Genomic DNA, 26,423 nt, shown 5'->3' on the forward strand with positions numbered 1-26,423 from the left:
GGGGCGAGCCTCGCAACAGCCACCACGCTAACCTAAGGCCGCTGTAGCGGGAAGGAGCAAACCCGGCTGAACACAAAACGCCGAGCAAAGCAGCCCAGCGATCCCCTTTCTCTGCTACTGACGGTCTGTGCAGGCTCTGTACCAGTAAATAAGCGCAACTGTTCCAGACAAATGCAATTAAAGTTGTCTCTGCCCCTCTAACGGACACGAAGCATCAGATGACTTGGTGTGTGTCTTTTAAAGCCAGAGCGGCTGATGCTTACGCAAAAGGTCTCCTCTAGAGGATGGATTTATAAATATTTCACCTACTTTAGGGAAAGGCTGGCAATTTTTAGAACACTCTTTCCAGGCAAACCAGAACTGCTGGAGTTCAGCCATGACGGAGGGCCAGCTCCAGGCCTGCACGTTGGGTACCTTTCATGCCAGGGGACCCCACACATATACTCACATGTCCCATGCCCCATGCCTCTGGAATGCTGCTCCAAAGCCTGCAGGTGCTCATTTCCACCTCGACATAGTTTAATGTTTAGCTAACCCAAATTGCATCCGGGTGTCTGCTCACGGCATCAGCAGGAGCCTTCCCTGAGCGAGGTGGGGAGGATCTCGCCCCCCTCTCCCCCAGGCAAAGTGAACAAAGTGACTGTCTGTGGACAGTTGCAGTAGGTTTCTGCTCAGTACAGAACCAGGTGGGAAATGAAGCCCTGATTGCGCATTTGCTGAAAGGAGAACACCTGTGGTTGCAGCAAACCTGCACCTGAAACCATTAAGCAATCAAAGAAACAGCTCAGCTGCCTGGAGGGATAAAGCAATGCTGTTATGCTGTTTTACAGATAGGGAAACTGAGGGCTGGAAAGGAATGAAGTGATTTGCTTGTGGATGCAGACTGAGTCAACAGCATGACCGGAAATGGGGCTATCGTTATATCTCAGCAACCATCTTTGTCAATAGGCCCTATGGCGGGATACAGGACAGGAGAGGGGCCTTGGGCAGAGGCCTGTGAGCCAGAGCCTCAGGACCTCTCTGCCATGGAATAACTGACTTTGAAAAGTCATACCACTGAAGACTACCTCAGTTTCTCATTCTCCATCCAAAAGTGGGGACAACACAGCATGGGGGAGGAAGGATTATGATGATGAAGGATCATCCATCAAAGTGTTGCTGGGAAAGTCATTTTCTGCCCCTCTCTGTCCATACGACTGCTCCTGCATGGAGCAGAAGCTACTTGCATGAAACAGCAGCTGGCTGCCTTTGATCCCAGCCCCCATAGGCCATACCCTGCTCCTCATCTTCCATACATCGGGTATCATTCCCCAGGAAAAGGGCTGATGGGGCTTAACCGCGGTTCCTGCTCCCCATGGTGGTACTGGCACCAAAGGCACACTCAGAACCGCAACTCCTCATCAGCCCCTCAGCCCTGTCCCCCCGGTTATTTCTAAATGTATCTGGGCAAAATGGGTTAAGCTCCATCCTTACTTGAAACCTACTGTAGTGTAAGTTGCCAGGCATTTTACACACACTCTGCAACTCCTCAGATAAAGCTTGGAAATAGTCTCTTTTCTGCAAAACCTGAAATGGCACAGCCTTGAAAGAGGAAGTATCCACAGCTCTTCTGCTGACAGTGACCTGATATGGACTACTCTGAACATGGACAACTTTGTTTTTGTGATGCCAAATGGCAAACAAGGAGGCCAATCTATTATGGGTGGACAGATGCACTACATTGCAGACAAAGATCAGTTTTAGAGCACAAGACAGGGAGTCAGGAGACCTGCAGTCTACTCCCAGCTTCCATTACTCCATCACCATAACTTCATAGCATTGGCACTCTGGGCCTTGACTTCTCCAACTACAAAATGGCTGCATGATGCTTTCTCCACCTTTTTAAGTTCATCGGATGCACACAATAAAAAGGCAGCATCTAAGCATCAAAGATTACAATTATTAGTACAGCCCCTACCCGAGCTACAACAACCGATCCCACTTTACTAAGCAATGGCCTAAATGCCAGCATACTGCTTCCAGGAATATGAGGCCATTTTGTCAGGGATAGCACAAATCATGCAAGATCTGCTTGCAAATAAGAAATGAAGCGTAGGTGGGTTAGTCAGCATAAGAACACACAGATCCAGGCTGGCTCCATACACTGAAACCCAGATCCTCAGAGGTAGCTCATAAAAATGCAAGCCATAGGATTATGAGTATATGCAATACCAGAATTAGCTTCACGAGGAGGAACTTTAGGCTGTTTTCCAAACTGAAATCTATGTTGTACTTGTAACGAATTAAACACCCACATTTTTGTGCTTGCTGCAAACTGCAAAGTGAAATCATGAATGAATGAATAGCAGAGCCGCATGATYACAGACAGCAGCGTCAGCCTGTGTGTGCCAACGTTGCTCAAAAAGATCCGACATGCATTTGAAAAACACCTTCCTTTTGCTTCCTGTGCCCTCGCACATTCTTCCTGGTGCAGCAAGTGGCACAGCAGGYTTTTTGTTTTTTTTTTTTTACAGACTCCAATTATATAAGGTTAATCTTTTCAGCTAATGGATCAATCACCTATTTAACATGATAGGTCCTGGTTTGCAGCAACTGCTTTATAGAGCTCCGGGCCCCACGGGTGGGATTGGGACAGTAGGTATTTGAGAAGAGGCTCCTTTGAGGCTTTTGCCAGTGTTTGGGCTGGCAACCACGGCTGGGGGTTTGGGGCTGAGATACTGCTGAGCTGTTTTCCCTGTGCCTTGCTCATGGATACGCTTCGGCCTGTTCTTTCTCTAGCAGCTTTTAGGGACACACACAGATGCTAGTTCTGTGTAGCTCTTTTGTCCAGAGACTATAAAGGGCAAATCTGGCCTGATACCCTGAAAAATACAGACATGCTATTCCAGCAGCCACCTGTGCCAACATGATGGGCTGAAGAGTTGCACGCTCATTTGGAAATGGGAGCACCAATGCCTTTCCATAGCTGCAGCTCAGCCCAGGACCACCACCATTATGCAAGTTTGACCAGGTCAGAAAAGAACCGCCTTACTGAATCTTACTGAGAAAAGATGTGATGAGTCTTACAACACAACATGAACTCTCCAAACAAYGGGTTGAATTATTCTTGGCTGCCTGTAACATATTCAGCAACCCAGCCTGAATGAGCTGGGCATCTGCAATGGCAGCACACTAGAGAGCTGTTAACCTCACGTATGTTGGGGGCAAGTGTTTCAAAACATGCCATGTTATTTGGAAAGCCTGGCTCCACCTCTAGGTCAAACATTATCCTGAGATCTTGGCCTAGTTATTACAGATCCTGTAACGCTTGTCAAAAAGGAGGAAGTGCTCACCTACGTGTTTTCCTAGCGTCCAACTGAAATAATTCCTTTCAACACACCCACTCCATTTTAGCTGGAATCATTATGCTTCCTCCTTTACCACGCTAAAACTGCTGCACAGGAGGGCTGTGATCTGCAAGAGAGCCAGTGAAACAGTCAGGCCAAGCCTCCTGAAACACACCTGTAACTTAATAACACACAACCAGTCTCATTSAGGACAGCAGATATCATCCCCACTTTGCAAAGAGACATGCTAAGAGACCCAGGAAGCAATTAATGATGTCACTCGAGCATCCTTGCGAGGCAGGAGGCATCGCTAATGAACACGGAGCTCCTGGCAGGAAGCAGAAAGGTCATGGCTACTGGGGCAGCTGGTGACATCCTGACTCCTGAGAGCTCCTGGGTGCAGGATGCGACTGTGGGCCGCTTGGCGGCATTCCTCTCGRCCCATTGCTGCCGCAGCAGTGAGACTGGAGGAATGAGAGCAGCAGAAGGAGGAACTGGTTTGACAAACAGCTTGTCACTTGGGATCTGCCCACGCCGGTGTCCACCTGGCTCTGAAGGTGACTCATGCGGGCTGGGCTCTCACCAGAGGTGGAGCCTGGGGAGGGAARGGGTGCATTGCCCCCTTCCCCTTCTCTGCACCACCCACCAGCATCAGCTGGCTCACACCAGAGGCCTGGCCCCCAAACCCCTGAAGTCCCCCTCATAGTCCACCTCTGGCTCTTCCCAGGTCCTCTGGACAGGGTGGCTGGGGTTTCTTTTCAGCACTACCCAATGGCACAGAGGGCAGAGCTCTTTGAAGGGGAATAGCTCTGACCACAAGGAGACTTTTTGCTCCGAGGACTCCTGAGGAACAGGACACACCTGCCCCTTCCCCAGCTCTGCCCTTGAGTCRGTTTGCAGCCACGGGCAGGACACGCCACTTCTGTGCTTTATCTGCCCGACAGGCTTACGGCAATATTTGTTTAAGGACTTAGGATCTGCACAAGGAACTATAGAAACGTTTTCCTGTTGCGTACGAGCTTCTGAGGTCTTGTGTTTCAACCCGCTGAAAAGGTCAGGCAGAGGGAACCTCCCTTCACAGTAACTCTGTGTCTSGACTGGGAGTTTTACCACAACCAGTGACCTCCCGGAAAGGAACTAATATGGAAAGCTGCCTCTTCTCTGCAGCCCATAGTATTTTTGATTCTCTTGGGGACAGTGCAGGGCCATAGCAAAGCCTGGGGCAGGACAATATGGAGAAATTCAGGCCAATGGTGCAAAGCAGGGAAAAAAACAAGCCAGTAGCAAGGTATTTCTGTGTCTGGTTCCCAGACACACTCCAGCTGTGAAGCCTCCAAGTCACCTATCCAAGCAGTAATTCAATCACCAAACCTCAAACTATAACAACTCTGCTCTGAGCCAGTCCCTGCAGAGCAGCGCACATCAGCCTTGCCCAGGAGGAACCTGAAGTCTTTTATAAAGGAAAATAAAAAGGTTTCCCCAAAAAGCACAGAAAAACAGCTGTAGGAAACAACTTCCTGGGAAAGAACAAAGACAGCACGCTCCCCTCCTAAGGTGCAAGCAGCCTTCCTCACCTGCACACCCCACAGCAAAGCGACTTACCGCACGGCAGCCGGGGAAGGGACCTGCGCTCCCGAGACTTCAGTTCTACCTATTTGAAATTCAAAAACAAACTGGATCCTTCTCCTACCAAAAAAGAAAAGAGAAAAATTACATCCCACACAAAACTATCCTGTATTCAATAAAGTTTATTTTCCAATCTTGGCTTCAGAGCGTTCACAATACATTTGTAATATTAGCCTTAGCAAGAAAATGAGCACATCCACAAAATAGTCCATGTAACATCTGAAATACAAAAATTGAAATATTTTTATAAAACATTCAGACACAGGATTGACGGATGGATACAATCTTTTATTCTTGTTTTGTATCTTTCCATTTATTCCAGAAAAACTTTCTATAAAAAAATCATTGCTTCTTTTGGAATAAATCTTTAAAATCATTTCTTTTAAAATGCATCTTTCGATCGCACAATGCTAGTTAAATACATTATTGGTATTCTGCAAATGAATCACACTGGAGAACATTCACAGTATGTGTATCCTGGTCACTTAGATATATTTTTCCTGTTGTAGGACAAGCATGATGCTTAGGATGAAAGAAGGCAATGAAGAAACCATGGGTCTYGTAGTTTTTGTGCCTATTAACCCAAGCCACTGCTAGTGGGGAGTGCTAAAGGGACATCAAAACGTGTTTCATGTAAGACTTGAGAGTACAGAAATGGGACAGAGACACAGCATAGCTGGAGCAATCTGCTCAGGCAGAGATCCATGACTTTTGGCATGCGAGACAATGTCACTTTTAACCCTAATTCTTGTACGGACTTGATGGCCCTTGCAGGACCCCTCAACCACCTCCTGCTCTGCGCTCTGAGCAGAGTCTGGCCCCGTAAGGCGAGGAGAGTCATCACACTGGGTGCAGGCTACAGTCTCTGGTTAACTGATGGGGGCACAGATTTAGCACATACCTATTCTAATTAGACACTTCCCACGTGCCAGGTGAGGTTCACAGGAACGGCCATCGTAAATAAGCCATTACTTGCTGTGGGTTTATACAAAAATACATCTCTCTGCATTGGAGTCAGCTGTCCTAATGGAGAGTCTGGTTCTACTTCTGTCACATACCTCAACTGCAGGCTCCCACCCCCAGGTCCAACCTCTTCCCGTATACTGGGACGCACAACCAAACCCACTAAACCTGTCGATGTTATTCCGTCTAGCAGGCTAGACTATTTCTCTGATGTCTTCCCACCTGTCCGTTCCTAGCCTGAACCTGGGAACTCTGGGTTCCTGTTTTATGATGGCCTAATTTCCAACTGAAGATAAATCCTGGGAAAACAAACAAATAAAACCAAACATTTGGAAAGCTTGGGAAAATGGCCTTCTATTTTTTTTTTTCCACCATGTGTAAGGGAAGGGAAAAAAACACCTATTATCCCCTTCGTTTCCAAGATACAATGTAGTTTTGTTATTTAAAATCTTAACATAGATCTGGCAATGGGTTGGGCCAGGAAAGGCGAGTGCGTATATGTATGGAGAGAGTAAAATGAAATAACTCTGCCTGTAAAGTTTTATTGTTGTCCCGTAAACAGACCTTGCTATTGACATTACTTTACTTACGTTTCTTTAACTAGCTATCAGCTAGAGAGATGAAAGAATACAGCCTTTCCTGAGGGCACATCCAAAATTCCATTTTCCACCAGAACTGGCAAAAATAAAAATTGCAAGAAAAACGTCTGGAAGACAAACAACAACTTCTTTTTGTCAGAACTCCCAATCTGTGAAAAACTGTCAGCTACTTGGTAAAGCTGTTGATGGAGAACCCACAAAATGACAAAATGAAAAAATTCCAGAGCGCCACAGAAATTCCCAGCATTTTCATTAGTGCTACTTTAAAAATCCAAATTTGGAACCATCTAGTGCTCCGAATACTCAGAAAAGCCTGCACTGTCAGCTGCCGAAGGAAGCAGAGAGCGAGGCCATCAGCCAGAGCTACAGCAGCGATCAGGCACCTTGGCAAGCTTGCGAGTGCCTCGTTCAGTTTTCAACAGCATGCTTGCACGTGGGGACGACGGGGGCACCCCTCTGCTTGGGAGCTTTTGCAAACCCCTTGGACGCCTCAGCATTTGAGGGGTCTTTGTCCTCATAAATCTACCCCAGGCCCCATGGTCTTCAGCAGGACGGTAACAATATCCGGGAGTGGGAGAAGGGGGGTCTGGCTCCGAGCGCTAATCGCTGCGAACCTGCAGCTCATTTCTTGGCAGCGGGGAAGGCTTTTGYGGGCAGCGTGCCATGGGAGCCTGGAGATCACACACTCGGGGCTCTGCCAGCCAACACGTGCAAGTGCAGAAGCAACGGGAGCTTATAAATCAAACCTTGCTCAGTGGGGTGCCAAATATTTACACACACTATCGCTCTCCTGAATAGGAATCAAATATCCACTAAATGCAGTGGAACAAAAAGGGTTATCTTAAATTCAGGCTGTTAGTAGCACACAGGGCTAATAAATAATAGTGCCTCTGCACAAAGATCTCCTTCAGGAAGGATTTGTAGGAGAAAAGGCAAAGGCTATAAAAGAATAAACAGCAACTAACAGGCCCTTTTTCTTTGCTATCTGATCCTGGGTAAAGCAGTGCTGTCTACAGAATCATTGCTAGGTCTTTTCTCCAACCTTTTCCCCCAGTATAGCGATGCTGTTTCAGTAGGTGACCTTGCCTTTCAGGAGCAACACCCATCCTGGGGGGGGGGAGCTGAAACCACACCAGCTCCGGTGGGACTGATTTCAAGGTGCTCAGCTCTTGCCACCGCCAGGAGCCTAGTCTGGGGGAGCAGGTAGCAAGAGCCCCTCTCTCCCACCGTGTGCCCACAGTCAGCTCTGCACCACCTGCAAGGCCCCAGACCCGAAACAAGCCCTCCACCCTCCCAACGGGAAACTAGAAGGGCTCAGCTGGGCACCCCATGCCCCAAAGCATGTGGCTCCTTTCGGCCAAGGCAATCTCAGAGCACAAGGCTGGTAAAACCAGGAAAGAAAACCACACAGACAGGCTGAAGACGTCCTGAAAGGGTGTCCCCCGAGCAGGTGGAGCAGTTTCCTGCTCCCCGCGTCTGACCTGTGCTCACCCGTCACTGGTCCCTGGTCACCACTGGTACCTGAGCATGCTGTCATGTGGGAGCGGGAGACGCTGCCTCCGTGAGCTGGCCCGCCAACTGAGCTGCTAATTCGTGACAGGAGCTGGCTGCCCTGGAAAGTGCAAGTCTGCTGCACAGATCACTGCTAGGCCAAGGAAATTTCTGTATAAAACGCCTTTGCGAAAGAAAAGATGACAATGTGAGAGTTCAGACGTACTCCAGCCAACACCTCCCTTTGTGAACCTCCCTCACTTATGCTCTTTTTAGAAGTCCCATGCAGCAGAAGCAGGGCATATGAAACCAGGCAAAATACTACCCTTTATATGTGCCTGTATCAGGGTGAAATGCGTCACTGGTGGCTGATGGCTATTCATGCTCTCCCCTATCAAATGGAAACAATTAATGAACTATTCAGCCTGCTGTACACTGGACAGACTGACAAAGGAACCGAGCAGGGATGGGCAAACCTCAAACAATGCAGACGTCTGGATGCTTGTCTAGGACAAACCCAACTTAACAGCTTTGGTCTGATGGGAGAAACTCAGATGGCGCATCGCATTGAGCACTGGCACAGGGAAGAGTCGCCTCCTGGAGCTTTGAGGAACTCTGGGATCTCCTGCTTTATCCTCATACTTTGCATTTTCAGAGACTCACAGAAGCACCACACAGCAAAGTGGAAAAAGGAGGCTCTAACTCCCTGCTCACTGGGGAAATGAAGGTATGGAGGATTACTGTCCCCTGAGCAATGCCTCCCAGGCTGGGAGTGCTACAGGCTGCGTTAAAACATTGGCATTTCCTGCCAGTCCTACTACCAGCGACAGGGTCACAGTGCCTGTCATGCCAAGGGACTCCCAGCCACTTCCTAGGGCTGGAGGAGTGATGGGTGAGAGGACTGGGTGGGAGTCATCCAGGAGAGCCAAGAAAAAGATGTGAATATTATACAGAAGAAAAACTTCCTACAATGCTCACATACTTGAAGACATTTCAGACTGTAAGCTGTGAGGAAGAGGTTAAGCAGGGCCTCTTTGTCCTGGATTTGGCATGTTCCTGAAATGTACAGAGGGGAAAACACACCAGGAATAGTCCTCAGCCAGCAAAGCACGTTCAGATCTAAGCATGCACTTCAGTCCCACTGCATGTACAAGAGTCAGGGCTGGTATGATCAGGCATTCGGTAAAAAAGGATTTCAGTGATGTAGATGCCATGTGAAGAGATTTGAGGGATGCTTTCTGCTTCTCTCTGGGTCTATTTCTGATCCCACAGCTGAGCTGTGGGAGGTTTGGCACTTCTCCCCCTTCCTCTAGGTAGAAATGCACTGAGGTGGGTGTGCACAGCACTTTGGTACGGCGAGGCTGAGCAGCTCAGGCTCTGCCACATCGTGTGCAGAGCTTAGAGACGGCTGGGTGGGAAGAACGGTTCATACGCTCCTGAGATGCTGTCTGGGAGTCGCGTCCTTTCCCTCATGACAACAGCGGAGATGGTCATGGGCTAGCAGGTGGCAGGCTCCAGGGATGAGAAACGGGCTGCTCCATCGGTGCCTTGGAAAAAGCTGAACGAAGGGCTCAGCGCAGCAACGGAAACCAGCGCAAACCCGGTGTGCGTTTTTGGCCCTGCCTCTGCACAGCTCTACCAACAGGCATCCTGCGCCCTCGTTCTCAGCTAGGGACATCTGTGGAGAGCAGCCAGCTGACCAAATTTATAAATGCAATGCTGACAAGAAGGGGGAGATGTTGGGGGAAGCAATGGGAACCCCTTTCCTCCCAACCACTCCATCCTTCAGTCAGGATTCAGGTCCAGAGATAGGGAGAGAAAAAGGGTTATGTAGGCAGTGGCAAGGGAAAATGAGGGAGGGCTACCCCATTTTTTGTTTCAGTCTCTCCAGTGCCTGTCTGGGCCATGCCCCCAACTCTTAATGTGGCTGCAAAGTGTCTCCCCAGGAGACAGAGGGTGCAGGGCCGGTTGTCTGAGCAAAGGTATGCGGCCAGAAATGCCTGTCTGGGCCAGACACTACGTACCATGACTTGGCCACTGCTCAGCTCTTGGAGAAACCACCCTCTGCTCACAAAACCTCCCTGCCCCTGGCTCACTTCCCTGAGCACGGCAGGTGGGTTCCCTCAGGGCCAGCACGCATCCTGAGCTCAGGGCAATGCTCAGGGCAACTACTCTCTAAAGCACCTGGACAGAGGGTAGCAGCTCTTGTCTGATGGGTGCAACACGAAAACAAGAAGGGAGGAAGGCCATGGCTCCTTTGACAACCGCTGCCGGGGGCTGAGGGGTGGTGGGGAGAGGGTTGTGGGGACGGGCAGAGGAAAGCCTGCAGCCAAGGGTGCTTCAGCATCGTCCTGCTCGAGTCTAATTCTGCGATGGGTCAGGTGGGAGCATGTTGCTTTCTCCTTTCTCAGTGCTTTGATCTCCATGGCGACAACGGGAACACGAGATCCAGGTTTAAAATATACTCTGCCTCCTGTTCTTCCCTCGGGCTGAGGAAGAGAGAGAGATAGGTCAAAGAGGCTAGATGGTGAACAGCGCTTTGCAGGCACACCACCCCATGCAAGGACCTGGATCACAGCATTGCTTCTGGGATGGTGCCTCAGAGCACCTAAATGTGACTTTGGTGCAACTGCAGGTGACAAGTCAGGATGCCCCAGGGGTAACTTGTGGCTGTTGTGGACTAAAGCAGGAGGCAGGGATCAGGTTTGTCTTTTTCTTACACAGATACCAGCTGGGAGTAACCCCATGGCCAGTGTGGTCTGTGGTACCTCTGCAGGCTGCCTCTCAGCCCATCTGTGAGAGGAGGTCAGCATCATTTTCCTCAGTCCTACCTGACTGCTGAAAGGCTGAGCCTCGGTAGCCTGGGTCCTTTTGAAGCTGGATCTCCTTCAGGGAGAAGATGGAGACATCTAGGCAGAGGGGGCAGAGAGAGAGAAGTCAATCCAGCTGGCTGAGCCAGCAGTAGTCTGCAAACCCAGGGCGAAGACAGACCACACCATCCTGCCCATCATACCCAAAACTCTGTTTCTTGCTCTCACAGTCCCCAAACTCCCACCCCACCATGCTGCAGAAGCACTTACTTCCTCTGAGCGAACACGGACAAGAGGCATCCAAGGAGACCTAGCTGCAAAGCACCACCCTTAGTTTGCAAAGAAGCTCTTTGCTCCACATCCCCCAGGCAACAGGATGGCGCACACACTTACTGTCAGGGAGGAGGTGTACCCGTTCCCCAAGGCTCTTGAAGTAAGCATGCCGCAGAGCTGCCTCCGCTGAAATCCGGCTTTTGGCTTCATACTGCGCAGAGCCCCAGAGAAAGGAAATTATGTACAGTGTGCGTGTGCGAGAAGGCATTCAGTAGGCATGGAGGCCCTGCCCAGGGTGTGGGCACATCTGTGGACCTATGTATGCATAGGTTAAGTACCTGCGCAGGGTGTGCGCCCAAGCAATTCCATATGCTGCATGGGTAAGTGTCTCCAAAATGCATCATGGGGGTGTGCAGGCAACTGTGCGTGCACTGTATGTGCACAAGGAACTACATACACTGTGTGGCCACGGGAGTGCACCATCCGTTTCATACCTAATGGATCATCTCTCTTTGTGTGTGCAGGCTGTGTGCAAGAGGACAGAGGGGTGAAGGACGGTTCACCCATCGGCAAACACGCTGAAGGGTAGACAAGTGCTCTGATCAACCAGGGCATAAACTCACGAAGAGACAGAAGCATGTCTCCAGAGAATTTTGGAGTGAATTCAGGGCAGGTCAGATGGTGAGATAATGGGAGGTGGTTTGGGATAGCATCTACATGGCCATAACCATACGACCATGGCTTATTCTGTAGTCACAGCCCCTCCTCTGCCTGGATCCAAAATCAGTGTGAGGGCAGCCAGGATACTTCATTTCAGCAAATCCCGTTGCCATCCACCCAGACTGCTCTAGCACTTACCAGAAGGAGGTTCATCAGCAAGTCAATGCCTTCTGAGTCCAGCCTGAGAGAAAGAGGAAACAAACAGCGGAGCATTATCACACTCGGGAGACATTGCAATAGTCAATGCAAGGGTCAAGAGGCAGCTGGGACCTCCAGTGCACAACTTCATTCAGAGGCTGCCAGCACCGCAATGCGGAAATGAAACTCATCTCCCCAGGCTCCCATTTAAGACCAGCGCAAGCATACCATGCCTTATGTGTCTCTGCTCAGGAAGGTACCTTGGGGCGTGATTTATTAATGGCTGGGCTCGGTACTGTGTGAAATTGTAAGCCTTAAACTCCTCGTTGGATGTTATTCCAGGCCAGGTGTCTTCTGTTGGGGTTCCTGAGAGGGGGAGAGAGGGAAACCTGTGATGTTCATTTGGTCAAGAGAGAACAGCTTCGCAGATGTAAGAACAAAAGCTAGTGYCCACCTCTCCCAAGGAGGGGGCAGGACAGAGAGCATGAATTTTATCAGCAGGTTTGGATTTGCTAGTACCTCCTGTGGGGCAGCAGCCCTGAGAGCTCGGCTGGCTGCAAGCCTGGTGCGAGGATGTTGGGCAGCCTGGGTACAGCTCTGCCCACCCCAGCCCGCTCCGCTCCGCCGCTTTGCCAACAGGCTCCGTCCAGGCACCCGAGGTGGCTCTTTTTCACAATATCTGCAGTCAGCCACTGCCCTCAAGTGGGGATTTGGGAGACAGCAGAAGACTCACCCAGCAGCCTGAAGATTAAATGCAGCTCTTCTTTCACCGTGGAGCCAGGGAACATGGGCCGTCCAGTGACCATCTCGTAGTGTATGCAGCCCACGCCCCTAAAGGAGCAGCAGAGCATTAGCAATGTAGAAGCCCTGTGAACATCCCACCGCCCCTTAGCGACGGCTGGATGGGGTCCTGGGGCYCCAGTTAACTGCTAGGGTCCCTGCTGACAAAAATCAGCTCCAAGAGCCACCTCCCTTCACTGTTACAGATAACCATTTATCCCCTAACATGGAAAGTGTGCTCCAAAGACCTTGAGACCCATGGGACACAAAAAMCAGCACGGCATCTGAGACAGACACACACCTCTATTTTAACCATCAACACAACACTGTCGGCACATATGCTGCTGCACAGGCAGATGAAAGGCAATTCCCAACCCACTGTCTTGGAAACTCTGGGAATCTTAATTTGGAGGTTCACCTCTTCCCCACCCTGTCCTGCAGACGGGCACTGTGGCTTACCACATATCGATGGGTGTGGAATATTCGGTAGATCCTAGCAGGACGTCTGGGGGCCGGTACCACAGTGTGACCACCTCATTGGAATATGTTTTTGTAGGGACTGACTTGGCTCTGGCTAGTCCTGAGAATGAAAGGGATGTGCATCAAGGAGCTGTATCCAGCCGCACCTTGTTGCAACACTGCRTTCTCCCCAGAGAGGCAGAACAAGGCAGGCAAGGCCAGATTGCTCAGTACATAAAGCAAGTGGTTGTGCTCATRCAGAGATGCTTCAAACTCAGCTGGGTGGAGCATGTAGCTGCCGTGCAGAATCTAGCTTCAGAGCACATGCAACACTGCTGCAGGAGAGCTGTGTCCCAAGCTGCTTAGGGGGGACCCCCACATCTCTCCCCGCTCCAGGGGAGCATGAACCTGCTGCCAGCTGCGCACAGGCCTGCCCAAAGAGACCACAACTCCTCTGCATCTCCCCTGCGCTACCTACCAAAGTCAGCCAGCTTGAGCTCTCCCCTCTCATTGATGAGCAGGTTCTGGGGTTTGAGGTCTCGGTGCAGGATTTTTCTTCCATGACAGTAAGACAGGCCACGCAGCAGCTGGAACATGAAGATCTGCAGGCACGAAGAAGGAGCTGGCACTTAGCACTGGGGCACAGGCATCAGAAGTGAGCCTGCCTCAAGAACTATAAAACTTGCGGACAGGTAAGATGCTTTGAAGCTGGCCTGGGATGAAATGCATTGTAGACAAGTGTTCAAGCCCATGACCAACAATTCAGAAAAAGGGCTGAACAAAGTCTGCCCACACAGTAATTTTATTTAATGTAGCTGTGGCTTAAAAAAAGCTGGTGGAACATCAGAGCCTGCTGAGAAAGGTCAAAGAAGGGTATTGTGAAAGGAGGGCTGAACTGAAGAGAGAATGGGTATCCCAGCTCTGCGATGTCCTGGGATGTACTTGGGGTGAGTTCCCTRCAGCTCCCACCTCTCCCTAGGAGGGAGGCAGGGATACGGGTCCCAGGCAATGCTGTCTTACCTTCACATTGTGCATGCTCATCAGGCTCCCACAGTTATCCAGGTACTGTTTGAGGTCATTATCCTGCAACGAGAAACACCCGTAAACCTCCTCTTCTGTCTCCCTTGCCCGACAAATCTTCCCTGTAATCAAGCCCAGCTCTGTTTCAGCAGAAGAGTCCAGCCCTCCCACAGGAGTGCAGCTTTCCCCCACTTCCTGCAGCGAGTCCCCCAGACCCACCAGGTACTCAAAGACGAGGGTGAGGGAGCGCTCCGTGTGGATGATGTCGTGCAAGGTCACGATGTTGGCATGCTTCAGGTTTTTCAGCAGAGACACTGAAAGGAAAGGAGATGGCAGGTTCGGGCAGCCAGGTTCTTGGTGCCATGTGGGGTCATGCTGATTGCACAACTGCAGATATAAATGGCCACCAACACCACCAGTCCCACATCAGCCTGTGACCTGGCATTGCTCATTAGGTTTGTGATCTAATCTGAACCTTATCTGAAAAGCCCCTCACCTTCCCGTATGGCTGTGCAAGGTGCCCCTTCCTCGTGCTCCAGGCGAATCTCCTTCAGTGCAACGAGATTTTCTGTCAGCTTGCTGCGTCCCTTGAAGACAGTGGCATAAGTGCCCTAAGGGAGAGAGATAAAATACAGGTCACGCATACCATTTATCAGGATGGCACAATGCTGATATGTTTCATACCATTTGCAGGAATGATAATTTGAAGCTAAAGGGCCAAGTCTGAAGTCCACAGAAAGAACTGGTCTAAAAGAGTCCTAGATATTGAAGAAATTTTGCTAGTCTGTCCTTTGCACTTCAAGCTGTCCTTCTAACTTAATTTAAATCCTTACAGGGGTTTCAGACTCTCCTTACCTCTCCCAGTTTGTCCAGTTTAACGTAGGTTTCCAGCTTCCCGAACCCGATATCTGACTGTAAGAGAAAAGGGAGAACATCACTGGGGGAGATCTCATCCAGGGAAAGCTTAACCACCTGGGGGAAGGTCAAGTCAAGGACACTGGACAGTAATAGCTCTGGGGGCAGATAAATCAAGGCAGGTGTTTGCATGCAGCACCCCAGCTGATCTAGGTACATAAAGTCTATTACTTTTCTGGACAAGCAGTGCAGGCAACCAGCCAATCAATCAGAAAACCTCCACAACTGACTGCTTAAGGAAAACGGATGACACCTGCTTCCTATACCCCAGCACAGTGATGGCCRTGGCTGCAGCCTGAAAGATTGCTCCTTCCTGCTCCCATCCCTCTAATTCCCTTTTTATTCTCCGCACTTATCCCTCTCACCCATCATCCTGACACACCACCAGCAATGGCTCAGTCTAACAAGAGCAGTGGTTTCTAAAGAGCTGATGACCTTTCTGTTGGAGAAACCTAGCGGGATCACACTGCTGCCAATGCCTGGCCCTTGAGTGGTTTCCTATGCTTTGGTCTGTAYTATAACTCAGTCCATTTCTCGGTGTCCTTCTCAAATCAAGCATGAAAGAGACATTTCCCTATTTGGAACAGCAAGTCTTTAACGTATTGCTGAGACCTGCTCTCGTATACCCAGTGAAAGAAAGGGCAAGCACTGTGATATAGGAGATTTAGGTTTCACTCCTAGCAGATCTCTTAAATCACATGTGGTCTCAAGTTTTCTGTGGGGAGAGAGACACTTCCTCAATTAATCTGGATTATTCATGGGCCAGGGCACAGACTAGCACAACTGCCTGAAACCTGCGGCATCTCATTGCTCCTTTAGCATAAATAATAAATCTGTGTCATTCCTCCACAAACACGTTTGTGTCTGTGCAGTCCCAGGCATGGAGCCAGCTCTGACTCCAGCCTGGCTAAAGCCTTCCCAGCCCAGCAGTGCTGCCCTTTCCCTTGAGCAAGCACTCGTGTCATGCCTCTCTCCATCAGCAGATGGTGCTGGACGGACAGCTGTCAATCAGCAGGGAGAGACCAGGGGCCGTGCAGGGAAAGGGTCCCCTGGGCAAGGCAATGAAGGAGCCCCCGCACTGCATCCAGGGCTCTGGCATGGAAAACCAAGCGCCCAGAGCCTGGGGTACTCCTGCAGTTCCCTCTGCTCACCAGCTCTGCCCCACAGAAAGGCTTTTTCCTTGCACCAGGCACCAACCAGATCACTGAGCTCTCACCGGCTGCCAAACRCTACAGGACGACTGTCTTCTAGCTCACACCAGCTGGATTTGAACTAGCAAGTCCCAGAGGAACACAGTATTATTTACTCCACTTTGGCTCCCCCAAACACGCAGCGTACCCCAGGAACAGATATGTCTTGAGCAGGGAAGTGAGGTGGCTGCTGCAGTCTGAAGTTCTGTAAACCCCACAGTGCCATATGGTGAATTTTACAGGAGCACGCCTTATTCATTTAGGGGACCATGAATTTTAATAGCACATTGCTTTGGCCACGTCTATTATATTCATTAGACAGAATGTGCAGGTAAATGTGAGCTCTCCTTTCTCTACTCTCTCTCCCCCCGAAGGGGCATAACACATACGAAGACGCCTGCCAAGACCTCTGTCTGGCAATTGTGCAACACCGAGTGTTCCTGGGCAGCAGGACGTGTGCTTGCACATTTATAAACAGGGCACCAGGTTGTTGCTGCCACATATGCTGATGCTCTGCAGTAAAGAAACTGAAAAGCCAACATTAATGCAAAGGATAATTCATTATTTATCGCCATTTGCATTTCAACTAGCAGAGGCTCCAGCACTTGCTAAACCACAAGAAGTTTTCCACCTCCTCCCCTTTCAAAGGAGCCAAGCTGAGAGGGGAAAGGCAGGTGTGTGCAGAGATGAGTGAAGGAATGTGCAGGCCTGGGGATTTGCACAGCTGTGTGCAGATTTGCCTGTGTAGGAGTGACACACGGAAGAGGATGCACAGATCATGTGCRTGGGGTATACGGGAAAGTGTACCGTCGGGTGTGTGTGGAAGGGGATTTGCACGAGCAGGCAGGGGTGTGTGTGTGTGTACAATCTCAATGATATATAGGGATACAAGGGAGCTTGCACAGGAGGGCATGGCTGCATGAGTGGGTGGAAATAAYACATACATCTGCTTGCTGGGACCTACATGTATGAAGCAAGATGCTGTGCCTGGCACCGCTCGCTCTGGGTGGTGAGACTTACAAGGGAAGCCCGTCGGGACATCCTGCTGAGGGGCTTGGGGAACTCCGGACTGTCCATCTGCAACTTCTGCAAGAACTCCGGGGGCAGGCGGATATCCATGGGCAGGGAGAGACGCTTGTTGACATCCTGCAGAGAGGGCCAGAAGAGCTGGTGATGAAAGCATCTGATGAAAGGACAACCGTACAGAGACATACAAGGAGCAGCACCCTCTGACCAGAGCCAATATTAATGGAGAAGCAATGGGGGCAGCGTCTGTGGGACTCTTGGTCACAGGAAGACAGAAAGCGCGTGTGCATGCGTATGCATGGGGATGTGCCCTGGACTTTGTCAGGTACCAGTGGAAGTCGTGCCGAGTGCAGCTGGGAGGAAGCCAGGGCTCATGTCTGAGACTCTGCGACGTTCCCCTGAATTGAACTGGTGAAGACACCAGTTGTCTTACAGCCGGCAGGTACATGATGACCAGAACTGCCAGGGTGCCCTTGCCATGTCCCTTCTGCCCGCTCCAGCCTGCAGCAGTACTTGCCTCCATGGAGAAGCGGCGCTGGTTGTTGTTTCGGTAGCGCACAGCCATTGGGGACTGGCCTTCCACCTCGGAGGGGGAGATAGGGGTGGTGCCTGCTCGGAAATCCCTGCCCAGGTGTCCCAGCTGCAAGTGCCCTTGAGCTAGGTCTGAGGACAAAGAGAAAAGAGAGTGAGCTGGCTGGAGTGGCAGGAGAAAGCTGCCAAGGCCCAAAACACTTGCTTTGAAGAAAGAGAGTGCACACAGGGCAGGGAGATCTGAAGACGCCTGGACACTGAGATACCCTGGGGTCATGGGAAAGTCCTTTTCCTTCTCTGCACCTAAGAGGCAGAGGGAATACCTGCTTTTTGCTCCAGGCTCCTGGTGCATTGCCTCCCACATAGCTTATAAACACACTTATCTAATCTGCTTCAGGAACCACCAAAACTAACAGACATAAAGGTGAGCACCTTCCTCCAAGGACCAATTCTGAGCAGATGATGTTTGGGATTAAAGGCTGCAGAGTCATTTAGTGTAAAACAAAACACTCCAGGCTTTCCTGCCCCAACCTGCTGCTCTTAGCCAGACACACAGCCCTGAGGAGCACAAAAACTCTCTTGAAAACCAAAGCAGCTCAGAAAAATCTCTCTTCTCTTGAGACTCCAAGTGTGAAGCCCCATCAAGCCCATAAAACCCTGACAAGAAATCAGGACAAAATAAGCCATTGAGCTCTCTCTGGTCTCCAGTTTGAGGCTTGCACTTAGACCTCCTCACTCCGTAATTACTGGCTGGTTGCTAGGAATATTCTGGTGTGCAGCGACTGAGGCAGCAGCTCAGCAAAACACTGAACGAGTTCAACACAGTCACCCAGACCCCAGCAAAGAGGATTCCCCTAATTCACAGGCAGGCGGTTTCCAAGGGGGACATTCAGAGTGAGGCTGGGCTAACTGGTGTGCTCCCCATTCAAACACAGGTGGACAGAGCAACAACCGCATCCCTGAGGGAAGAACGTGTCTCCTTTTAAAAAGGTGCTGGGCAGAGCAGGAACAACTATTTTGGCCTCTTCCTGGTGGCCATACAGCTCTCCCCCTTTCAGTTTAAACTTTGTTGCTACCCTCCCCATTAGCAAGGTCTACAGCGGCCTCCAGGATCAAACAGCCCTGCCACAAATCACTGGTGTGCTCCTTGCCCCTGGGCATCTCTGCAGTGAGTTTGCCAGAGCAAAGAAAAACATTGCAGCACAGAAATGCCCCAGGGAGGACTGGCAGTGCCCCGAACCGAGCCACTGAGTCCTGCCCCTTGCCTACCCGCTGCCAAGCTCTTGCCATGAGCTGCACAGAGAAAACCTCCTGTTCTAACATCGACTTCAGCGCACCAATCCCAACCTGCTCGGGCAGCCAGCGATGATCTCATTGCTGAAGCCTGGAGAGGGAGGGCTGGCTTTCACGGGGCAGTGAGCAGGGCTGGGACCTGGCTGCAGTTTGCCCATCTGATGGATGAGAGATGGCAGACAAATGACCTGGGAAAAGATGCGGTTTCCTGCCATGGTCACTAGGGGAACAAGGGGACCAAGACCATAGGGAAGCAGGATGTCATCCTCTACAGATAGTCCACACCTAAGGATGGGATCAGCCAATGCACAGAGATGTTCTTTCTCCCAGGACCACTGGGCGACCCGCTCTCTGTCTCTCTCCAAGCATCTGTCTGTGCAGGAATAGCTAGGAAACTTAATCTGAATTAGCTGCAGGTATAAAATTGAAGTGCATCAATTGAACTGGATCAAATCTTTTTAACTTGCTCACCTCCTAAGCAAATTGTCTTAAACAAAAGGCCATTTAGCATCTGAATGACATTATTTATCACCGGATTGATTGTAGTTCAACTAATCCACTTTAAAAGATAGTTTGGGTGATTTTTTGCTGGTTCCTATAGGAATAAGGCCAAAGTCTTGGTAAAAGAGGCAGCCTGTCCCTGAAAGAAGCAAGCCAGGAGCAATGTCTCTCTGAATGAGCCCGCCAGGTAGATTAGTGTCAATCTCCCTCATCTACAAGAGTATCGGGCCTAAAGGCCAAAGGTAAGATGACAACCTCGGCATTCTAGTGGATGCAACGGGAAATAGGGTAGGCAAAAGATGTGAACTATCACAGGATGGAAACGGACATAGAAATACCAAGACGACTTGCAGAGATGGGAGAAAAGGGAGAGAAAGAGAGGACAGTGCAGACAACACCTGAAGAAGAGTAGATTTTCTCATGGGGCAATGCTGAAAATGATAGCAAAGGAGGATACATGATACAGATAACTGTGTTTACATCAGTTTTCCCCTGGCCTCCCACTGATGCCAAGGAGAGATTGCCAATGGACAGACGGAAGTCCTGCATGTACCACGTTTGCTTGAATGGTGGCCACTAACGCAGGACAACAGCCGCCCCATAGCATCAAGTCCCGGCCAGTTTCATCAGCGCATTTGTATCAGTTCATAACGGAAAAGAAGGTTGGCTGCACTTTTCTCAAGAGCAAAATCTCAGCAGAAGAAAGAGGGGAAGAGGGAATGTGGCTCCCATTTGGGCATATATGGTAAATCCAAGCTGAAAATTGCTCTCTCCAGTGTTTTGGCTGCCTTGAGGCCAGTGAGCGCAGGCTGCACGTGCTAGCCCAGTCCATCCTGGGTCCCCCACAAGGTGCACGCAGAGCCCAGAAACAAACTGCGAATCCAGTCCCACCGTGATGCTCTCGCAGGGCTGGTGTGGGCCCACTGGGCTTTGAGGATCTTGCTGGGTGCTTGCAGGAGGTGACGTCAGGCTGTGGGTGAGCAAATGCGAAGGCCTGTTTGAGTCTGCTCTGCATTTCATGTGGATTACAGTGAGCCCTGACACTGTGCAAATAATGAGGCTGCATGGGATATCAAAGCAAATTAAAGTGAGACCGCAGACACAGCGGCTGCCTTTGACGAACCTCCCGCCTTTTTTTATAAATATATTTAAACACTGCCTCTGCCAAAACAAGCTTTGATCTCCCAAGGAAAGGGGCCAGAACCCTTCACTGCTTGCCTGACTTATAACTTTTAATTACTTTGCTAAGTGTGAACTCTCCTCTCAAGGCTCTGTTATGCTCACAAGGCAGAGCTGCACTCGGATCTTGGATCTCCTTCCTCCCCCTATTCATCACTTCTTTGTGGCCTTATGTTCCAAAGGCCAGCTTTGGCTCTGATTTATGCCACTGCAAACTAGGAGTTATGCACGCTTTGCAGCCCATATACTAGGACCTTATTTGGCCTCAGAGGACAGCCCAGGCAGTAGCTGTGTTGGGGCAAATCCTTGGGATAGATATGAACTGTTGCTGAATGCCACTAGCTCCTATCAAAGCAAACGGGAGCTACCAAGACTCGATGCCTCTGTAAATCAGGTCTGGGGTACTTGGTACATACGACTGGGGAAGCCTAAGAGGAAAGGAAAGAGCTCACTTGCCTAGAGCATGAACGTGAGGCTGGAGCAGCCATGGAGAAGGTACCTCATCTCCAAGGATGTGCTGCCGCCTCCTTGGAGGCGGCTGGTGGTGGCCAATGTCAGAGAACAGATACTGCACAGAGCCCAGCCTGGGCTCTCCCTAACCCAGGGACTTCCTTCCACCTCTGCGGCTCAGCAGCCCGCGTGGCTGCGGGAACGTCGTGCTGCACATGGGAGCGAAGCACAGCATGGCAGGGTGTAGAAGCATCAGATGCCCCTGACGCAGGGTGCCAGCGAATTAAGCTCTGACCACATCCCTCTCCCCTCTCCACATCCTCAGACTCTGCCAAGGTGACATTGTCTGGGACAGGAGGTATCCAAGCTGGAAAGCTGTTTGCTTTTCCATTTGCCAGCTCTGCTTCTTTCAAGTCCAGCTTTATCGGCCTCTGTGGCTGGGAGCGAGGTCATGAGACTATAGGATGGGGAAAGCAGGGGTGGGGATTTCCCACCGCACCACCAACAAACCAGGCAGGCTTCTACCCACAAGAAGGCTGTGCCTTGTCCCGTTGCCAGAGTCAGAGCAGCTCTCTGCATGCTGTTAGAGCGTCTCATGAACATGTCCTTCGGCCTCTGCATCACCCTCCCCTTCAAGGGCAGGCAGAGGCATTCAGAAGCCACGGAAGGGCAGCATTTGCAGACTGTTGTGGAACTATGAATTCTGATAACCTGCGATTTCTGATGCTGGGGGGTGGGGAATAAAAATTGCAAGCGATTCCCTGAAGAGCTGTATGAGGTGATGAAACAAAAATGATTTGTTGATCTCCCCTGTGATCACTGCTCTTTCTGGTGTAAGTGATCACACTGTCTGTGCTGTCACTGGGCATCCACTCACCTGGAGAGCAACGCTCACTGCAGGCAGGCCTGCCTGCCCTGCAGATAGGGAGAGGCAGCCCTGGGGGCATGGTCAGAGACCCAGAACAAGGAAGATGAAACCTGAAGCAAAGCTTTTCCCTGTATYGTGTGGGAGAGGAGAAGCACAAGAGTGATTGCCGTGGCTCTAGTCTCAGTTCTGCTACCAGCTTACTGCACGACCTTAGCAAAGTCATTTTGCCTCTCTGCACCTTGATTTCTCTATCTGTAAAACGCAGGAGACCAATACCTCAGACAGCTCCTGCTTCCCTAAAGTCAGACCCCTCTCCAGACCAGGCAGCTTCTCAAGAGATCCAGTCCTCGCAACCAACCCCTGCAAGAGGAACTTGCACACTAAACCGCATTCTCTTCCCCTCCAGCATCACAACACCGATCTTGTCCCCCAACACGTCCTACGTATCACCCTCCCAAACCATCCCTGAAGGCCTCCTCGCTCCAGGGTGCTGGGGCTTGTGCCCCCACACAGCTCTGCACTCGTGCCTCCAGCTTGCCTCTGCTGAGCCCCTGCCAAGGCCTCTTGGCACAAGGCTGCAGGCAAAGAGCTCCCAGCAGCACGGGGTTTATTAAGCGGCTGAAGAGATGCCTCAGACAAATGTGGCTGTCAGGGCTCTTCATAAACAACAGCCGCAGCTTGCAGGAGACAGAGATTAAGGGCACTGTGGAGGTGAGTCCTCAGGCTTGTTTACAACCCAAGCGAAACTTAATCAAGAGATCTCAGACTGGAAGGAGCGGGCTCGGGGGGGGGGTGATGGGGGAAACCTGTCAGGGTGGTGGGTGCAGCGGGGGCAGCAATTCCCAGCCTGTTTTGCATGGGAAAAGCCTCGGGTGTAAATAGGGAACCATGTACCAGGGAGCATGGGGCACCACACAGAGAAAAAATGTGGCACAGCACCAGGATGTGCTGCGTCCAAGTGGGGAAATGGTGGGGGGCTGGCACCTCTCGGTCCTCAGGGACGTGAGGAACTGCACCCCATGGGGTGGTGCTGATTTACCCCGAGCCCAGGGCCAGCTCCTGATGCACTCCTGCATCCATGCAGGACRATCTCCTGATCACTACTACCATGTCACTGCCTAGTACTTATCTCTAACCACCAGGGTCAGGAACACCCTAGGTCCTGGCCCCAGGCTCATTCAGCTCTGACCTTGCTGTTATTCTTTCCTGGATACCTCAGGAGGACCGAGACCAAACGGTGGGGGCTAGGCAGATGCTGCATGTACTGGTTTGCCTTTCAAGGGCAAAGGAAGTACCGTGACTGAAGCCTCATTAAAGCAGAAGAACAGGGAAACGGCTTCCCCAACAGAGCCTTGGTTTGCACAGCGGAGATAACAAGCCCAGGCTCACACGTCCCAGAGCCGAGGCCCCCCAAGGAAGGCAACAGCAGCTGCAGCCAGCAGTGCCCAGGACTTTCTTAGCCTTGCACCATTTTATCCCCACATCTCCCACGCATCTAATTAAGGACTCGAGTCTAATTATAGCCCTGACTGCTTGCTGGGGTGTGAGGGGAGGCGTACGTTTGTGGGAGCAGAGCAACACCTCCTTTTGTCAGGTACTGAGATTCACTGCAAGGACACAGGTGTCACAGCAGGGAAGGAGGCTGTAAATGGATGCAGTTCAGGGCAGCCTGGGAGTGTGGAGGGAGACAAGAAGTGTGTCAAGAGCTGTAGGAGTGAGGAAAGCCAGCTCTAAATTAGGTTACTGCGTCTCTTATTTCAAGCAGACAGAGAGATGATCCCTCCCTGCCGGGGCAGATGTGAGTGCCAGGCAATTACATCACGGCCTCAGCCTCTGCTTGCAGCAAAAGTTTCTAGCAATTATGGCTGCAGGGTGAGGGGAAAAAGAGCTTGAACGTGACCTGAATGGAGCTGAGGGCACCAACCCATGAACAGGCTGGCCTGGGGCAAAGCAAGCTGTTCTGGTAGGAGGCAGCAGCGAACACGTAACGCAATTGCCAGGAGCAGTTTAGCCTTGCACCCGCAGCAGCAAACGTACCCCTGGATGAATCAAGTCTAACTTTATCAGGTTTCCAAACGCCTGCCTGGCAGCGGCTCTGCCTGCTTGTCCGTGCATGGCTGCCTCGGTGCGATCTGCTCCCAGTTCCTGCCTCAAGCGTTGCCTCTCCCTTCGTACGCCCCGAGACAGCAGAGCCTGCCCCAGCCTGCAGCGTGAGGCGGCTGCTCTGTTTGCAGAGGCGAAGTGCCCTGCTCAGCTCACAGGGGTGTTAACCCTGAGCTTCCCTGCTCCATGGGGCCTTGAAAACTGCACCGCAGGAGACGGCTGGGGGTCCGGGAGGAAAGGCTGGTTCAGTGAGCCCCAAATGCTCCCCTGAACAGAGACAGCGGGGCCCTGTGGTCTTGGTGAAATTTGCTGCCGGTACCCCTGGAGGGAAGGCTCAAGCATCCCTGTCACTTTGGTGCAGGCAGAAGGAGATCTCACACCTTCACACCCTTAGCCGCAGATGTGTCATTCCTCTCTGTGTTTTTTGCAAGTACCTTTCCCTCCTATAACACTTTCCCTACACAGGTCTAAATCTCTCTTCAGATCAGATTTAATGACAAGGTGTTATTAATCCTGCTGCATAGATTGGAAAGTAACACAAAGGGGCAGCAACTTTCCACAAGTCACACACCCCAGAGGAAGGCCACTGGGACTGGAGATATTTGCTGACAGCTCTGACTCCAGCTGCCCCTGACCAGCCCTAGCACTGCTGGAGGGGCCTGGGGGCTCCTTACCTTCATTCCTCCGGTTGTTGAGCTGGTTGAACTGCTCTGTGAACTCTGTCAGCGACTCCTCAATGGTCTCTGTCCGAGGAACCGAGAGAGAAAACCTCCGCTTGAAGTTTTTCATCTTGTTCATTTTACCTTGCGCTGCAAGAGATGGCAGAGCCCTGGAGAAAAGGGAGAAGAATAGGCTGAGATGCTTGGATGGTGTGTGGGACAAGCCCACTATTCCCTGCAGCTCCTGCTCTCTGGAGCTGGCAGCACCCAGACCCAAATTTCACCCACTGGGGATCTGCAGGATATCCTCAGGGACATCCTCTTCAAGGTCCTGCTGCTGGATCAGAGCAAAAGAGGAGCCTCATGGTCACCATGGGAATCAGGTTCTTCATGTTTTTTATGAGCTGACCATGGTCAAGAGGTGCACAGGGCCTTTTCTGAGTTATCAGACATGGGCCCAGGGCACAGTTATGGACACTGAATCATAAATATCAGCATAGGCTGTGCCTTATCGCATCCTTGGAAACTTGAGGAATGGCTACAAAAAGGGAAAATGGAGCAGGGCCAAAAGGAAAGCAAGAAAGAATAAACAGTGACAGAAAAGATTCAATACAACACTCCTCCTTGTACAGGAAGGCACCTCTGTCCCAGCAGTTGGGTCTCTCTGCTTTGCTCTTGCAAGAAAGCCACCAGTGAAGTCCTGAGGGGAGCAACCAACTGGGAGGAGATCCCTTAGGGCCACGAGAAGGGGAGACGCCGAGAGCTCACATTTTGCTTACAAGCTCTTGACTGACTCAGATCCTGYACTGGCATTGGAATCATCTTAGCCAGAGATCTGATTAAAGCAATAAAACCCTTAAACGAAGAAAGCCCTCAAGGGACAAATGGCAAAGTGTGCTGAGTCTGAGTAGCTACACGAACAGGCTGCGGGAGCTCGCCTGGGCACCTCAGAGCCACGTGCCGCTTCGCCTTTCCTCACTTTGGYTCTCGCCATGCCTGTCTCTAGCTCGACAGCACTGGGCACAGGAGCTGTTTGCGCACGGTTCGGTGTTCAGAACCAGCCTTGCGGCACCCGGTGTTATTCCTTCCGCCAAGACAAACCTATCGAACGGCCAACGCTCCCTGCTCCCCCGGGTCTGCAGACCTCCGTGCGTCCCCCCAAAGCGCTGGGGTGTGCTCCATGCTCCCTCGCAGACCTGCTCCCCTGTTCCTGGGTGTCTCTGCTGCAAGCTGAGCAGTCCTTTTCCCTCACTCTCCCCTGCCCCTTCCCAGCCCCCTCCGGGGTTTATCAGCACAAACAAATGGTGATCACATTCCAGACTGATGCGATCAGACACAGCATCCGGGAGCTAATGCATCGCGTCGCTAAGGCAACGGGAACACTTGGGTTGACATGCCTGCATCTGAAAGCTTAAAAGATTATCCGTCAGTAAAATAAACATTCCGCACCTCGGCCATGCTCTGCTGCCAGGCACGGCCTCCTGCTGCGGGTGCAATCCCCTG

General features: G+C 51.2%; 1 protein-coding gene across 1 annotated transcript; it reads right to left on the minus strand.

Annotated features, from left to right (window-relative positions):
* Positions 1-10,459: 10,459 nt before the first annotated feature.
* Positions 10,460-25,059, minus strand: CDK18 (cyclin dependent kinase 18). The gene is made up of 15 exons (XM_026077200.1): positions 24,936-25,059; positions 17,854-17,987; positions 17,331-17,456; positions 15,061-15,117; positions 14,702-14,816; positions 14,425-14,519; positions 14,206-14,268; positions 13,664-13,787; positions 13,186-13,306; positions 12,680-12,777; positions 12,207-12,312; positions 11,947-11,989; positions 11,209-11,299; positions 10,837-10,914; positions 10,460-10,494 (listed from the first exon to the last, which is right to left on the minus strand). The coding sequence occupies exons 1-15, from the start codon at positions 25,057-25,059 to the stop codon at positions 10,460-10,462; spliced, it is 1,410 nt and encodes a 469-aa protein (XP_025932985.1).
* Between the last annotated feature and the right edge of the window lie 1,364 nt (positions 25,060-26,423).

This window comes from Apteryx rowi, unplaced genomic scaffold (genome assembly GCF_003343035.1).
Source record: "Apteryx rowi isolate R43461 unplaced genomic scaffold, aptRow1 scaffold_45, whole genome shotgun sequence".
Lineage (NCBI taxonomy): Eukaryota > Metazoa > Chordata > Aves > Apterygiformes > Apterygidae > Apteryx > Apteryx rowi.

Bases quoted from the DNA above. Each gene is read 5' to 3' on its own strand.
- CDK18 (XM_026077200.1), bottom strand. From the start codon at position 25,059: ATGAACAAGATGAAAAACTTCAAGCGGAGGTTTTCTCTCTCGGTTCCT. The intron at 11,990-12,206 runs GTACCTTCCTGA...TCTTTCTCTCAG, and splicing joins TTAATAAATCACGCCCCAAG to GCTGGACTCAGAAGGCATTG. The intron at 10,495-10,836 runs GTAGGACTGAGG...TCTCTTCCTCAG, and splicing joins CTCAGCCTTTCAGCAGTCAG to CCCGAGGGAAGAACAGGAGG.